At 48.4% G+C, this 14,135-nt stretch overlaps 4 protein-coding genes across 4 annotated transcripts; 3 read left to right on the plus strand and 1 right to left on the minus strand.

Moving 5' to 3' along the window:
• Positions 1-482: 482 nt before the first annotated feature.
• On the plus strand, positions 483-680 carry A1O9_11310 (uncharacterized protein; the record flags this gene model as incomplete). The annotated part of the gene is made up of 1 exon (XM_013399604.1): positions 483-680. A coding segment is annotated over one exon (198 nt), but the record flags the coding sequence as incomplete, so codon positions are not given.
• Positions 681-5,034: 4,354 nt separating this feature from the next.
• Positions 5,035-6,406, plus strand: A1O9_11311 (uncharacterized protein; the record flags this gene model as incomplete). Its single annotated transcript, XM_013399605.1, has 2 exons — positions 5,035-5,989; positions 6,045-6,406. The coding sequence occupies 2 exons, from the start codon at positions 5,035-5,037 to the stop codon at positions 6,404-6,406; spliced, it is 1,317 nt and encodes a 438-aa protein (XP_013255059.1).
• Positions 6,407-6,636: 230 nt separating this feature from the next.
• A1O9_11312 (uncharacterized protein) lies at positions 6,637-7,593 on the minus strand (the record flags this gene model as incomplete). The annotated part of the gene is made up of 2 exons (XM_013399606.1): positions 6,637-7,425; positions 7,528-7,593. 2 exons carry the CDS (start codon positions 7,591-7,593, stop codon positions 6,637-6,639), a joined length of 855 nt encoding a protein of 284 aa, XP_013255060.1.
• A 3,518-nt stretch (positions 7,594-11,111) lies between these two features.
• A1O9_11313 (uncharacterized protein) lies at positions 11,112-12,262 on the plus strand (the record flags this gene model as incomplete). Its single annotated transcript, XM_013399607.1, has 4 exons — positions 11,112-11,225; positions 11,285-11,390; positions 11,449-11,799; positions 11,862-12,262. The coding sequence occupies 4 exons, from the start codon at positions 11,112-11,114 to the stop codon at positions 12,260-12,262; spliced, it is 972 nt and encodes a 323-aa protein (XP_013255061.1).
• Positions 12,263-14,135: the final 1,873 nt, after the last annotated feature.

Consider the following 14,135-nt stretch of genomic DNA (forward strand, 5'->3'; position numbering starts at 1 on the left):
GCTTGGCGGCTGGCTTAGGTAATTGACGGACCACGCATATGACTAAGTGCCTTTATGTATTTACCGTTTGCTGAAGCAAATGAATAGCATGAGACCTTTCCTTCGGAGTAGAAATTTATAGGAGAGCTCTTTTCGAATGCCTTGAATCAACATTGCGACTTCTTACCTGACGTATGTTGTGGTGATGTATCATGAATAGGACTATCCGAGGAAAATCGAGTCACTAAGGAACTGCCCAGCACTACGATCCAACGAGGCCCGAAAGGTGATCTCCTTTTTGCCCTCCTGCACCAGCAGTACGAGCTCAGAAGCACCCTCTCAGGAATGGCAACAAAAAAACCCGTCTGACGGGACCACCGGAGGGTCAGTTGGCGCTTCCAGAAGCCCTAATATTTCCAGACCCCGAGGAATTATCAGCAGGAGAGGGGACAAGTCAAAACGTTGATGGGCCATGACCTTTTCTGAACCAACAATCCTCGTGGAAGAGCACGCGAAAATTCGTGTGCGACTATAAAGGCCGAAGCACACAAGCCGCATTCGCCGGGAGGCACGGTGAACGTTTCATGTTGGCTATTCCCGGCGCCACAAACCCAGAGAATTGTGCCAGTCGCTTCTCGGACACATATCATCCCATTAACTCAGGGTCCCCCCCTACCTTGCTGACCGCGGGGAAGTTTGAGAGTCTAGACTAAATCAAAGCTAAATTCGCATAGTTGACAGGGAGATCTCAGACGGCGAGTTCTGCAGACTGGTTGAAAAAAGCAGTAATTGGATTTGCAGTGCAGCGCAAGCAGCCGACGCCCAGCCGTTCAGATGTCCTCGGACAACTTCGCGGGGCTATGCGGCAAGATGTCTTGTCCTTATTGATTGTTGAGATTTTCAGCTCGAAGGAGATGTCCGCAAGCCAATGGGGGAATGTCGTAGCGTTTTGGATTTATAGTCAAACAAGAAGCCCCTCAGCTACGAATATCGCTCTGTTCCTCCCGGATCCCGCCACGCTTAAAAAGAGCATTTTTGGCCCTCATTTTTTCCAAAGTGGGCTATCTCACATTGTGTCTACAAGAGGATGGATAATTATGGACAGATACAGACTTCGCGGACACCAGGGCCAAACCCACTCTTGTCGAACTTCCACCGTCTTTCGATGGCGTTACGCCACGATGCTTGCCCTTCACAGCCTTGCCGGACATGGCCTTCATCAGCTCGACTAGTAATTTCTCAGACAACCGTACATCACTATCACCGTTGATTGCCAATGCGGAAACTTCTAAAGATGAGCTAGCTCGGAATGAGGTCACGCCGGTCAAGCGCCTGCAACCAGCTCCAGTGTCACCTAATAGCCTCCAAGCTATCACAGGGCGATCATCTCGCACTACCTCTTCCTTGACCCCGCGACGCTCTGCTGACCCTTCTACCAACCAAGTTCGGACTTTGCAGAAGGCAATTGAAGTGCCTTCGAAGCGGATGCGTCATGAAGGAGTGTTGGGCTGGTGCATCAAGCATGAAGGCATATCTGTCTTCGTACCAGATTCTCAGTGGACGCCTTCGAAGAGGGATCGACAGAAGGCTCTGTTCTGTGACCGCCTCGATGTGCTCACCTATATGTATTTAAATCTAGGGCTCTAGTAGATATATTAGGCTCTATCGGGCTATATTCAGAGATATAGATCCTTATAGAGCTACTATAGAGCCCCTGACCCGAGGTACATAATATAGCCTCGTTCTCAATCGGCTAACTTCTTGTTCCTAGTGTAGGCCGTCTAACCCCGGCGGCCTCTTGAGTAACCTACCTTGTAACGATATAGTACTAATTTAGTTATAATATTACTCTATTATACTACTACTAGTATACTAGTATACTTTAGTCTTAGTATATAATATAGCCTTATTCTCTATCGGCTAACTCCCTTTAGAGTAAAGGTGCTCTTACTCCTTAACGGCTTTTTAGTAGCCCAGTTGTTGGAGGATTTGGGCTGTACAACTGTACGGGCCAATCGATACAGGCAAGTCAGCGTAGTTGAGATTTCTGTCTTCTTCTATTCTATGGTCACCATTCTAGTTTATATAGATAATTACTAGGCAAGATGACCTCCTGGAGCCTTTTTTCCATGATTCCAAAGCATTCCAGAGGCTGTAGCACTGACTCATTGATTGTCATCACGAGGTTGTCTGCCTGTTCCGTCGATAGTCACTTTGGCGCCAATACCAGTCTATAGTACTACTAAAACATTTCTTTGGCGCGAAAGCTAGTTAGTCTTGCTGTAATTAATTAATTCATTACGTTTAGTTCAATATTTGGTAGTAGACATCGATACCAATGGTTTAGAGATTGATTCTCTGCCCTTGTGTCAATTGCCTCTTCCCTAGGCTCACACAGCCGACGATCCTCGAAATTGCCGCATCTGAGACTCTAGGTCCCACAATCTCCTAGAGTCGCAAGCATAGCTTAGCGAAAGACTAGACTGAGCGATATTCCCATCGCTGGAAAGAACACAATGAGAACTCTCCTTGTAAAAAGTAGAATGTACCGTACCTGGAGGTGAACGGTGTGAATTTCTCTAAAGGCTTCTCTAAGGCCGCTTCATATTATATGACTTGCGACCAGCAGCAACACCAATGGTAGTAGCAGCTAGATCTATCTCGGTAGAACTTAGATGAATCAGAAAACTCCGCCAACCATTCTCGTTGCCTAGTCTACTAGTATTCTAAACATCCAATCACAACCAACCAGATTTTGGCAGAAAAAGTTCTCCCATGATTCCACTTCAATTGCCCACTCATTTCCACCTCCGTACTCACCCTCACTAAAAAGCGAAAGGAGTGCTCACGGAGAGGGGAGTGCTCACGCAGAGGCTAATGCTGCCTCAATCCTACTGAAGCCGTGCCTGTGGGACTGTTTTCTTGCCTTCGTCCCCCGCCCATGTGGGGATCACCCCATTGCTCAGGGTTTGACGCCAACCTGGTTTGGAGAACAGTACATGATGTTCTGAGCGCAAGAACTTCGTCTCCATTCGAGCAAGAATCGTCGGCTTGACGAAGGTATAAGTATGTATACATGCTTTAGAGCAGCTGAAAACCGCCAGTCTCCTGATATTCAATTGCGGGAATCTTTTGACCAGGGAATCACAACAAGCACCGGTATCTTTGCAGTCTGACCTCTTATTTTGTCTTATTATTCGGTAATATGAAAACTCTTGCAGCTCTCTTTTGGGTAATACTAGCTACAATGTAAGAAAATCATCAGACGGCTTGTTGCAGCAAGACGTTGTAACTGAGAGTATTTGCAGCACCAAGACAGGATTGTGCGCGAAGTATCCTGCTGTCGATGATGCCGAAATTAGGGCCGTGCTGGCCCGAGAGCGTTGGGCCAGAGATACTCTTCAGTGGGACCGCCAACGTGAATGCTTTCACCCTGATGCCAACCAAACCTTTATAGATATCTCATGGTATGGCACAATCTCGGGGTTTCTATATGCTTCACAGAAACATGAGTTAACTGGTATGCACCACGGTGATAGGTTTTCTGGAAATGTGGATGGATTTATCAGCGGCTCCAAGAACGTCACATCAGACAGCACCTCCATCTTCCATGTACTCAATCCAGCAGATATCCACTTTGCGGGCGGACAGAACCAATATGCCTTGGTCGAATCTCTCGGACAAATCAATACTCGTTTCACACACAACGAGAGCCTCTACGATCTCACGTCGGCAGGGAGATTCGTCTCAAGAGTGGAGAACGTCGAAAATGTTGGTTGGAGACTTCTCACCCTGCAAGTCATCTACCTGCGCGACAATATTATTCCCGTGGGTGATAGCCCGCCTATCGAATATGGCGAGCCGTTCTCTCGCGTTTCATACCGATATCTCGCATGGCATCTGATCGTTCGGGGTCTGAAGACTCGCAAAGATCTTCCAGGGATAGACGACCCTGCAAGTGTGGCAAATGTCATGGATGCTGGGTTCGCCTGGTTGAACTCCAAGAAAGGCGAATAATCACTAGGAGCTGTATTTTGCAGTGGCTTAGTTTCGGTAACTGCTTACTAGAGATAGTGGCCTTTGTGCATTAAACAAGCCGCCATCAACTACTCCGGTATATTCTTACCAGAATAGATAAATAGTATCATGAGTTTCAATACTCATACTAGCGTTGGTTTTAAAGGACACACTGTGCTAGGATAACGGTTGACCCTTTCTCGCTCCTGTTTTCTCTACGTCCAATGCATTCACCGCTTTGCTCAACTTCTGGAACGCGTGCGCTAGAATCTTCGACATTTGATCTTTATCCATGACCATGAAGTAGATGTTGAAACTTCCCCCTTTTGAAACCCCTGTAAATCTAGGATCTAACACTTCGCCGAGAAAACAATTTCTAGTTCCAGTTCTTCGAATGTCCATTTCCACTTTAACAGTGTGGCTTATGCCAGCTATCTACTCTTCCGCCCTCGTTAAGTGCAGATTTTGTACCCTTCTCCTCAGCTTTCATTAGCTCGTTGTAAATGACGACTGAGTTTATGTGGGCAGCATTCAGGGAAGTTGAATTTACATTCACTAATTGTATACGCCTACTTTATTTATTATTATTTACTACTTAGTAAGGTGCACTACTACTTAGCATCGAAATACACTAGTTTTAGTAGTATAGTACTAGTAAATCCTATTTCGCATAGAAAGGAACCTACTACGTTAGTACCAAGAGGCGCTAAAATTTACGGGAATTAGTAGGTTGGCTGCGGGAATTAGCCGTACCCCTCTCCGTAGCCTGCGCTCTCAACTATCCTCCATCTACCACTTGTGAAAGACGAACTGTATCACACACTTATTTCCTGCCCATATCCAGATTCAAAGAGCGCGCTGGCTCGACAGCTGCTGGAAGTGGAGCCCCACTCAACGACAGAGGTAGCTGTAGAGAGCTCCTGTGTCTGTTGCTACAATAACAACGCCAACGCGACACCCAAACGGTGAAGACAGTTATTCCCACGCAACAATATTTCCAACTACGGACCATCTTCAATCTTTTCCCCTTGATCCGTCATGGATTTTGCCTACGATCATATAGCAGAGCAGCAATTCAAAGCTGAAGACCGAGCAACAACACCGATACCCACTACCTCTACTACCGCAACTGCAGCCAATGACCCGGCAACCCCCAGAGCAACCCCTTCTGTTCCCAGACAGAACCTTCAAACCGAGTTTCAAGAAACATTCAAAGCCTTCTCCAATTCTCCTTGGGGTGCCACTTTGGGAGGCTTATGGGGCAATGTCAAAAAGCAAAGTGAGACCTACTACGAAGAGGCAAGAAAAGAGGCCGCTGAAGTTGCAAGCGAGGTAGAGGCTCTCAGACTCAAAAGTTTCAAGGGTCTCGGATTTGGAGCCGACAGTTCGGCAGAGCATAAAGATAAAGATACACAATCTGATGCGGCAGCAGCACGGTTGGTCGATGGGCCAAGCCGAGATGGAGACCAGAAGGCTTTGGACGATACAGACACCTTCCTCGAACGGTTCAAGAGCGAGGCTGCCAAACGACTGAAAGAAGTGCAAAAGGCTGAAGATGCTGCTGACGAAGCTCTTCTCAGATTCGGTACCAACATCAGAAACTTCCTTCGAGAGGCTGTGGCAGTCACTGCCCCAGAAGATGCTCGTCAGCCTGGTGAGGTCATGTTTGAAAGCAAAGATTCAAATACTGGAAAAAGAGTCATTCATACTAGCAGGTTTGATGCTCAATTACATGTCATCCACACTACTTCAACCAGCTTCACGCTCGACCCAACCGGCGCCGGAAACCAATGGGACGATTTCAAGCAAGCATTTGACATTGACATGATGACGACAAGAATTGCTGAAGACTTGGACAAGCACAATGAATTGCGGGCCTCAATGGAGAAGCTTGTGCCAGAGGAGGTTGACTATAAGTCCTTCTGGACCAGGTACTACTTCTTAAGGCATGTTGTAGAAGTCCAAGAAGAAAAGAGAAAAGAATTACTGAAAGGTAAGCATATCTCCCTTGCTAAAAACGCCGGCCATCACTGACCCGCTGTATACAGCATCCACCCATGATGCCGAAGAAGTCGGCTGGGATGAGGACTCGGAAGACGAGCAAGACGCATCGGCCACCCCGCAATTAAAGCAAAGCCAGGAGCAGCCACCCAAGCTTCTTGTTGCTCAAAGTGTAAATGATTCTTCGACCACTCTTCACCAAACACCTGTAGCTTCTGCCGATCCAGCTTCTCTAAAGCCTGAATCATCGGGTCGGAGGTCACACGACGAAAAGTCCGTTGCTGATAGTGACGCTAGCTATGACCTTGTGAGTGGGGCTACGAGTCGAGCCCCTGGAAGTCCAAAGGATGATGCCAACAAGTCCACAACTGCGAAAATTGATGAAAGCGATGAAGAGGATTGGGAATGATCGTCAATGCAAGAGAGAATTGTTTTGGGCGTCTTGATTCACTGGAATAGAATCAAAGCAAGTATAGCATCAATACCCAATTATATTTGACCATGGCGGATTTCTTGGCCTTGGCCAGACGGTGTTTCTTTGAGGCAGATCGGAGTGAGTCTAGATGCGTGGCAATTATATCTCTGGCTCAGAGTGCCCGCGCTATAATCCATCCATACCTCCATCCCTCCATCGTTCAATTATCCCAGAGGATCAGGCCATGGGAAGCGAATGTTGTTCTTCTCCATCCCATCCAACACAACATCAATCCCACCCGACTTAATCATCCATTCGAGCCGATGGTCGCGGTACTGCCTCCGCAACAACCCCTGCTTCAATATATCTTTGTATGGCGGAGGCGTCTTCAACACATCGTTACACTCCTGCAACGTCTCCTTCACGGCCGGCACGTCCCCAACCCTCAAAAACCACTTCTCCAACGCACTCCCTGCCTCCGGCCGGATCCCATACGAAGCCGTCCTATTCACCATCACAGCAACAGTGAGGTCCGCCCAGCCAAACCGCTCCCCGCCAAACCACTCCTTCCCGCCCAGTTGCTCCGTCAACCACTTCTGCACCTGCCCAATCTGATGCTCCGCCTGCGCAGCAAGCTTCTCCGCCGCTGGGCCCTCCGCACGCCCAAACGAGTTGACTTCCCCGAGTCCCCAATTAATCGCCTCGTAATGCGTGTCGCACACGTCCTCGATCATGCGCGCCCGTGCCCGCCCCGCGGGATCGGCTTGAGCTGCCGGCAAGAGCGCCGGCTCTGGCCATTTGTCCTCGATGTACTCGAGGATGATCGTCGAGTCGAAGATCCGGACGTCTCCATCGACCAGCATCGGCATCTCTACCCGTGGGTTGCCGGAGGAGAATTCTGTGTCCGTCGCGGCTGGGATGCCGGACCCGCCGCCGCGCGGTGTTTGGAAGGTAAATGCGATGTTCTTGTAGCGCAGTGCGATGCGGACTTTTTGGGCGTATGACGATACGGGCTGTATGTGTGTGGAAGGGGACGTTGGGATTAGTTCGGTGTTTTGTGGAGTTTGGCCGGGTCTTTTGAAGGCATGGAATACATGTGCGAGATGAGTACTTACATGGCTCCACAGAAATGGCTCACTGCCCCCTCCTGCTGCTGCTGGTGATGGTGGTGCTCCTGCCATTGGTGCTTACGTAATTGTTGGTCTTCAATTGAGGGTATACTTCAGAATGCATTGGTACTTTCACTATAGTACTGGTCCACTAAGCTCCGCAATCAATTACCTGTCGGGCAATCGGATCTCGTTGCAGTATTTATTGACAAGGGAAAAAGAACATTGTGAAAGCCAGAATGTAGGACAAAAAGGAGGGAACCGGGAAAGGAAGGGCAAGAGCCGAGGTAAGGAGAAACACGGAATATTCGGTAGTGCCCCAACCGGGGATGCAAGGCTGTGTCGTTGAGGGGTCACGAGCGGCGAATCAGGATATTGGCCGTGACGGGATTTGGGTATGTCTCCAGAACCGTGGCCAAGGCCCTTATTTCTAGTATTCTAAGTTCTGACAAAATGAATGATATGATTGTAGGTAAATATTCCGTGTCGACTTGGTGTGATTGCCTTGGTATGCACAGCCAATTCGTATAGTTCTATGCTATAAGTCTCTGAACTACTCACCCATTTTTAGTATGCCCGCACTATTACCTGCCTTATATGGACGATCTAGTAACACTATCTATCCCTAGGGAGGCTGGCTGGGTAAAGAGGGATGATCTAGCTGTCTATCGCCAAATCTCCATGCGAAAATAGTAATATCATGGAAAAGCTAAGGTTGATGCTTGAACGTGGTTCTACATGTCGCTACACGACCACGTTCCCAAAAAATCGGCTGTTATTTGATCACTATCCCTAATGTCTCGGTATTGCCATATCTGTCGGTCACAGTGTAATTTCTTTGTAACCCGGTAATGGAGTGGGACGGGTGAGACGTCACGTATAGGAATGTGAATTGAGAAGTGTTGATATCTTGCCTCCTGAATCAACGTCCTGGTATGCTTGAAGGCTAGCTGGCCAGGAAAGTGCACCTCAAGGAACATCAAACGATCGAGAACTAGGTTTCGATATGTGCATATATCTTCACTCGATGTTGAATCGGAGGTGACGCATTCACTGTGCAGACAAGCCTTCTTCACTTGAGATCCGGCAACCACCAATATAGAGGAGTGGAAAGCTAAGGTAGGAGAATCTGCAGGTATGGACGTCAGTAAATCCTATGTGGATATGCAAAAGTTCGTCTTCGGCATCAGGAGTCGTCAATTCAGGGGCTACTTGATTAAGGTAAGAAGGGTTGCACGCCGGTAACGTTCTATTGTTGCTCGGTACTCGTGGAGCCGAGAGCTCGAGACTGCAAAAGCTCCTGTGTACAAGCGTGGTAGGTTGTCAAAGTCTCTCTGGATACGGCGTTCAAGGCCTGAAGCCTTGCTGAGGAGGTGAGGAGATAAAGCAACTGGATCACGATCAAAGCCCAGGCAAAGAAGATCAAGTTGTCCAACTCCTCGGACTGAGAGCCTGGGTCGCAGGTACATTTGGCGCAGGATGGAGCTTATTTCACCCATCAACCAGAAGATGTTGCGCAGGAAGCCAAACATAAAAGGATTCGTGTCGTCCGGTCTGTTCAGCGTATCGGTCAATTTGAGGGGCTTGGGCATTCCATGATGCTGCGTACTCTGAAAACGGGAATAGCAAGGCGCTATGGAAGATCTCCCCAGATGAACATATTTACCAGGATACGTGTAGACCATGTATCAAATCTTGTCGGACCGATCTCTGCACCATATACACGGCCTCCGCACGAATTGCTGTTGGCCGTGTTTGCAGCAAGCCATTATTCAAGTATGCGACGTGCACCTTGCAGATATATTAGCTTTTGATTTGTAGATTTATCACAGCTGTGTGTGAACTAGTTGTAAACGGACAGCAGATGTCAGCATGCTTTTCAATACTCGCCAAATAAAGCCACTTTTCATGCTAGAGCTGGATGTATGAACTGCCCTCTTCACATATAGCTGGCAGAAGTGTTGCTGCCAGAGCTGAGTCGGACAGCGCGTTTTCCAGAGACCGTAGTTGTTTTGATAGATTTCTTATTACTTCGTCCTTGATCTCCAAAGCCTTGGTGAAACTGTGGGACGCTGGCGCAGCTATGACATCTCGATCTGACGTTACAGGTAAACCTCTGCTCTTCTCAACCCTCTGCAGCCTCCTGTCGCAAGTCGCATGACGCTTCTAGATCTCGACTTGTAACATGACGTGCCAGTCACTCTATGAGTTGTAATCTCGATGCGACATTCTTAGCAAGTCTCAACATTGGCAGAATTGCAGCCCGACCCAGCGAAGGCAGGGTCCGGGTCCGGGTCCAATGGGTCCGAATCCCCCGCACTTCACCTTGGACCCGGGTCCCGGATTTCCAAGCTTCTTCTTGCAACTGACATCGTCTCTGAGCGGAAGCGAGACGATTGTACTAGTTCAGCAGTCATCTTGTCTCGTCTCAAAGATTCTTGACTGAAACCTGTAGATACTCGCATTAATTGTTGACTCTAGGCAAGAAAGAGAGGAAAAGCTTACCTCATCCTTCATATACCGCCAGATGGCTGTGCCTTTTGGTAAGGCTCCTTGGGATAGGAGGCCTCGGCAAGACACTCTCGGCACTTCCACCAGCTGATCCATTTCTTGTGCTCCGATGGTGATAATATCTCCTTGACTACAGTCCCCACTGTGATGATACAGCCGTGTCGGTTTCTGTCACGTCACCAGCAAGGATCATTTGAAAGATTAGTTCGACGTCTTGGTCGCATAAAATGGGCTGACGATTCAGCGCCGTATTTGATCAAGACGGTGTTAACTTGATCGTGACATCCTACAGGTTTTCCCTGACCCTGGGGTCAGCCGTCCCAAAGGGTAGAGCTGGAGCAACGGTGATACTGATACCAGCCTCGGGAACCCTGAATAGGAGCTTGATTTTTACTGTATCGGCCAAATCCATAAACCCACATTCCTGAAGAGACAGCAGGTCACTATCAGTGATCGGTGACTTGATAGTTTTCGCTCTGTCGAATGCTATATCCCCAATGCCGATCGGCTTTTTCCATATTGCGCCTATTACTGACTGGCAGGTCTCGGCATTCTTCAACACTGGCTTTGCGCTATGGGGAGGACCATCCCCATGGGGTCTAGAGTCTGGGGAGAGGGATCGAACGACCAGTTGCGGGCCTGTCCAGATCCAAAGCCAGATACAGAGGTACGGGATCGACTATAACTGCGCATTTAAGTCAAGCATTAAAGCTAAAGGCAAGACAAAGTTCCTCACCCTAGTAGTGATTGCAATGATCCACTTCGCCTACCACAATGGAAGAAGTGGGCCGCGTTTATCAACATTTGTGTGTTGACCTTCATGACGACCGCCTGGATCGGAGGACTCTCCCCAGCATTCTACGTCTTGAGCCAGGAATTCGACCTCAGCCTGTCCGACATGACTGGACTGCTGACCTGGCCGGTACTCTCGGCAGGACTTTGTGTGAGTAGCGCAGCTACCCTATACTTCTTTACTTCTTAATTCCTGCAGGCTAACGTGGTAATTCAAGAACTTCTTCTGGACTCCCACCGCCGAGTATCTGGGATGACGACCCGTATCTCTTGTGGCTTCTCTAGTCATGTTTGCCTGCGAGATCTGGTCGGCAGCTTCTCCCTACTATGCGAATCTACTAGCCAGCCGGACCATTGGTGCCTTTTTCGGATCGTGTACCGAAGCTATGGGAGCTTTAACTGTATCTATATGTCTTTTAGCCGTAATACTTGGTGGACGCTAACTAACTGACTACATCAGGATATCTTCTTTCTGCACGAAAGGGTTTCCAAAATGGGAATCTACCTCCCATTTCTCAATCTGGGCAACTCACTCGGTCCCCTGGTGACAGGGTTCATGACTCAAGGTGAGATATAGAAAAGGTCCTCTATGTTAACAGGTTCTGACATGACCTGACCTAGCAGGTGTTGGTTGGCGCTGGGTGTCATGGCTCTGTGTCATCATATCCGGCATTACCTTTCTGGGGATCGTTTTCTTCTTTCCAGAGACACGGTGGCACCGCTCCATCGACGCTGCGGTCACCAAAGAAGCTGTCGCTGTGGAAGAAACCCCCGAAGTGAAATCGATGGACGAGAAAGCCATCGAGAACATTGAAAGCCGTACTTGCACTTCCGACCGTCTCACTGGTGTCAAGAAGACATATCTTCATGAGCTCAGTATCTGGTCCGGCATCAGTGAAGTCTCATACTTCAACCACTTGATTCGACCCTTTCCCTTGCTTGCATATCCTGCTATTGCACTAGGGTCACTTTCCTGTAAGTGCATAACGGAGGAGTGGCACCACTTGTGAGGACATAGACTTACGAGTGTTGGGTAGACTCGGTTCTTTTGGCATGGCTCCTCGGTATCGGGTCGTTGAGATCGTTTGTCTTTTCGATTCCACTATACAAGTTTGGCCCTGGTGTTAACGGCCTTACCGATATTCCGGGACTAGGTATGGCATATCTTCGCTCAGAAGTTTTGGTTCTACAGTTAACTGACAGACGGGTCTTGGCTCGTTGTACAGTTGGTACTTGTCTCGGTGCCTTTATCGGGGGTAAGTGTACAGATGTCTATGCCCGGCGCCAGGCTCGCTGGAATAGCGGCAAGTTCCTACCTGAATATCCACTCGTCCTCCTTATTATCCCATTTATACTCGGACCATGTGGTCTGTTGATGTTTGGGATTGGCGCTCAGAGATCGCTTCCCTGGACCGTGCTCTTCATTGGTTCGGTATGATTAATATCGTTCCAGCTGCAGCAAGTATTGCCATGATGTATGTGATGGACTCGTACTTTGAAGAAGCTGCCGAAGGTTTGTTGGTCGTAAACGGGGTCAAGAATACAGCTGCCTTTGCTTTCAGCTACGGCTTCATACGTGGACTACGAAAGTTGGGTATTCCACACTAAGTTTAATCTTTCTATCGATTGCTCCCATACTGAGTTTTAAATCAGGTCTTTGGCACTATGGTAGGTATTTGGATGTTTGTGCTTTTGTTGTATATTCCACTGTATATTTGGGGACCTTAGATACGAAATTTGAAGATGAGGTTGGTACTCATCTAGGCTTAGGAGCATAAAGACAGTGGGTTCGGCCAAGGCACATGAGGCAGTTTTGAGGCAGAGAGCTATATCGGATAGAATCCAAGAGCATTCAAGTCTCACCTATTGGGTTGCATAGAGCTGAAGCAACTGTGAGACTAATCTGTTGAACTTGTGCTTTCTATAACGTCCAGAAATAACAGATTGCTGCGTTTCCTCCACAGACTCTCTTTGATACAGTCAATGAGTATAACTAAATTTCATCCACTAAAATTATACGACCATTATTCAATTAAACTAACTTTTAGAATATAGGTCTTAGTAAGCTCTTGCACATTTCTCTATTTACTGACCCACGTTGTCATTTTCGCATCCCTCGTCCTCTACACATCAGTGCAAGACTTTGGGTCATTGATCCTGTTCCCCGGCATTCCCCCAGAACTTGGCCCCCGTCTTACCTAGGATGCGAATCCAAGCATTTTTGTGCTCATAGCCGTGACGATTTTCCGGAAGGTCAGTCATAGAGAGGGTAACTTTAGTGAATCTCTCATCTGTCTTGTCCGTGTCTATAGAGACTATCACCTTGGTGTCCAGCTGATCGGTCTATCGTGACTTCCAACTATACTCGACGTTGTATGGCAGTTTTTTGTTATCGAGCTCAATGAATTTGCCCCAGTGGCCCCAGTTTCCTCCGCCACCCCCCAGGTCGGAGAAGTGGTGATCGTACCAGACATAGTCGCCGCCCTCGCGCGGGTCAAGTTGTCTTTCCCCGTCGCCAACCCACGGGCCGCGACTGTCATTACAGTCCAGCCAGACCTGGTAAACTCGCTCTGGGGTGGCCATGATATCGTGCTGGACAGTAAACTGCCACGCCATCTTGAACTGTTTTAAAGTGGCAGTCAACAGGTCTGCTTTATGCTGGGCCAGTAATCAGACAAGGACAACGTTAGCAGGTTCAACTTTAAATAGGAAATTTTGAAGCTGCTACAGCGCTCGTAGTGGTATATGACACATACCATAGTACAAGCCAAGGCCAGAAACGTGATGACGGTGAGGGTTAACTCCGTCTGTCCCCGTTAGTCGATTATATGTCGAGAAACTGGAGGTTGGCTTCGAGCTAAGTCTCAGTAGGAGGGTCCCCGGGCCGAGAACACCAATGGGAGCTAGGGAACCGGCGCTGCCATAACAAGAAAATGCCTAAATTATCCAATTGAGAACCTCGATAGATCTCGATCGACCTGAAAGAAGGTGGCGACGACCATGAGACTAATCCAGTAAGTCGCCCAAAAGCCCCGAAAACGCAGGAGCCGGAAGCGGGTGTAGCTTGCAGCACGGCACGGAGCTGTCCTCTTGTTCAAATCGAGGGTATAGCCGAATTCCCGTAGGCCCTACTTTTTACTCGGCGGTTTAGTGTCTCTTTACAAAGGAAATAACCTTCACTCTAACCTGCGCTTGGCTGCCAGAGGGAAGCGAAGAAGATCAGTATTTAGGGACCGCAGCGGAGGTACTACGCCCTGTCAAAAGTCCAAGTCGCAACAAATAACACTTGCAAAGGTGCTAGGAACATCGAC

Source organism: Exophiala aquamarina, assembly GCF_000709125.1.
Source record: "Exophiala aquamarina CBS 119918 chromosome Unknown aczIA-supercont1.17, whole genome shotgun sequence".
In the NCBI taxonomy this organism is placed as follows: domain Eukaryota; kingdom Fungi; phylum Ascomycota; class Eurotiomycetes; order Chaetothyriales; family Herpotrichiellaceae; genus Exophiala; species Exophiala aquamarina.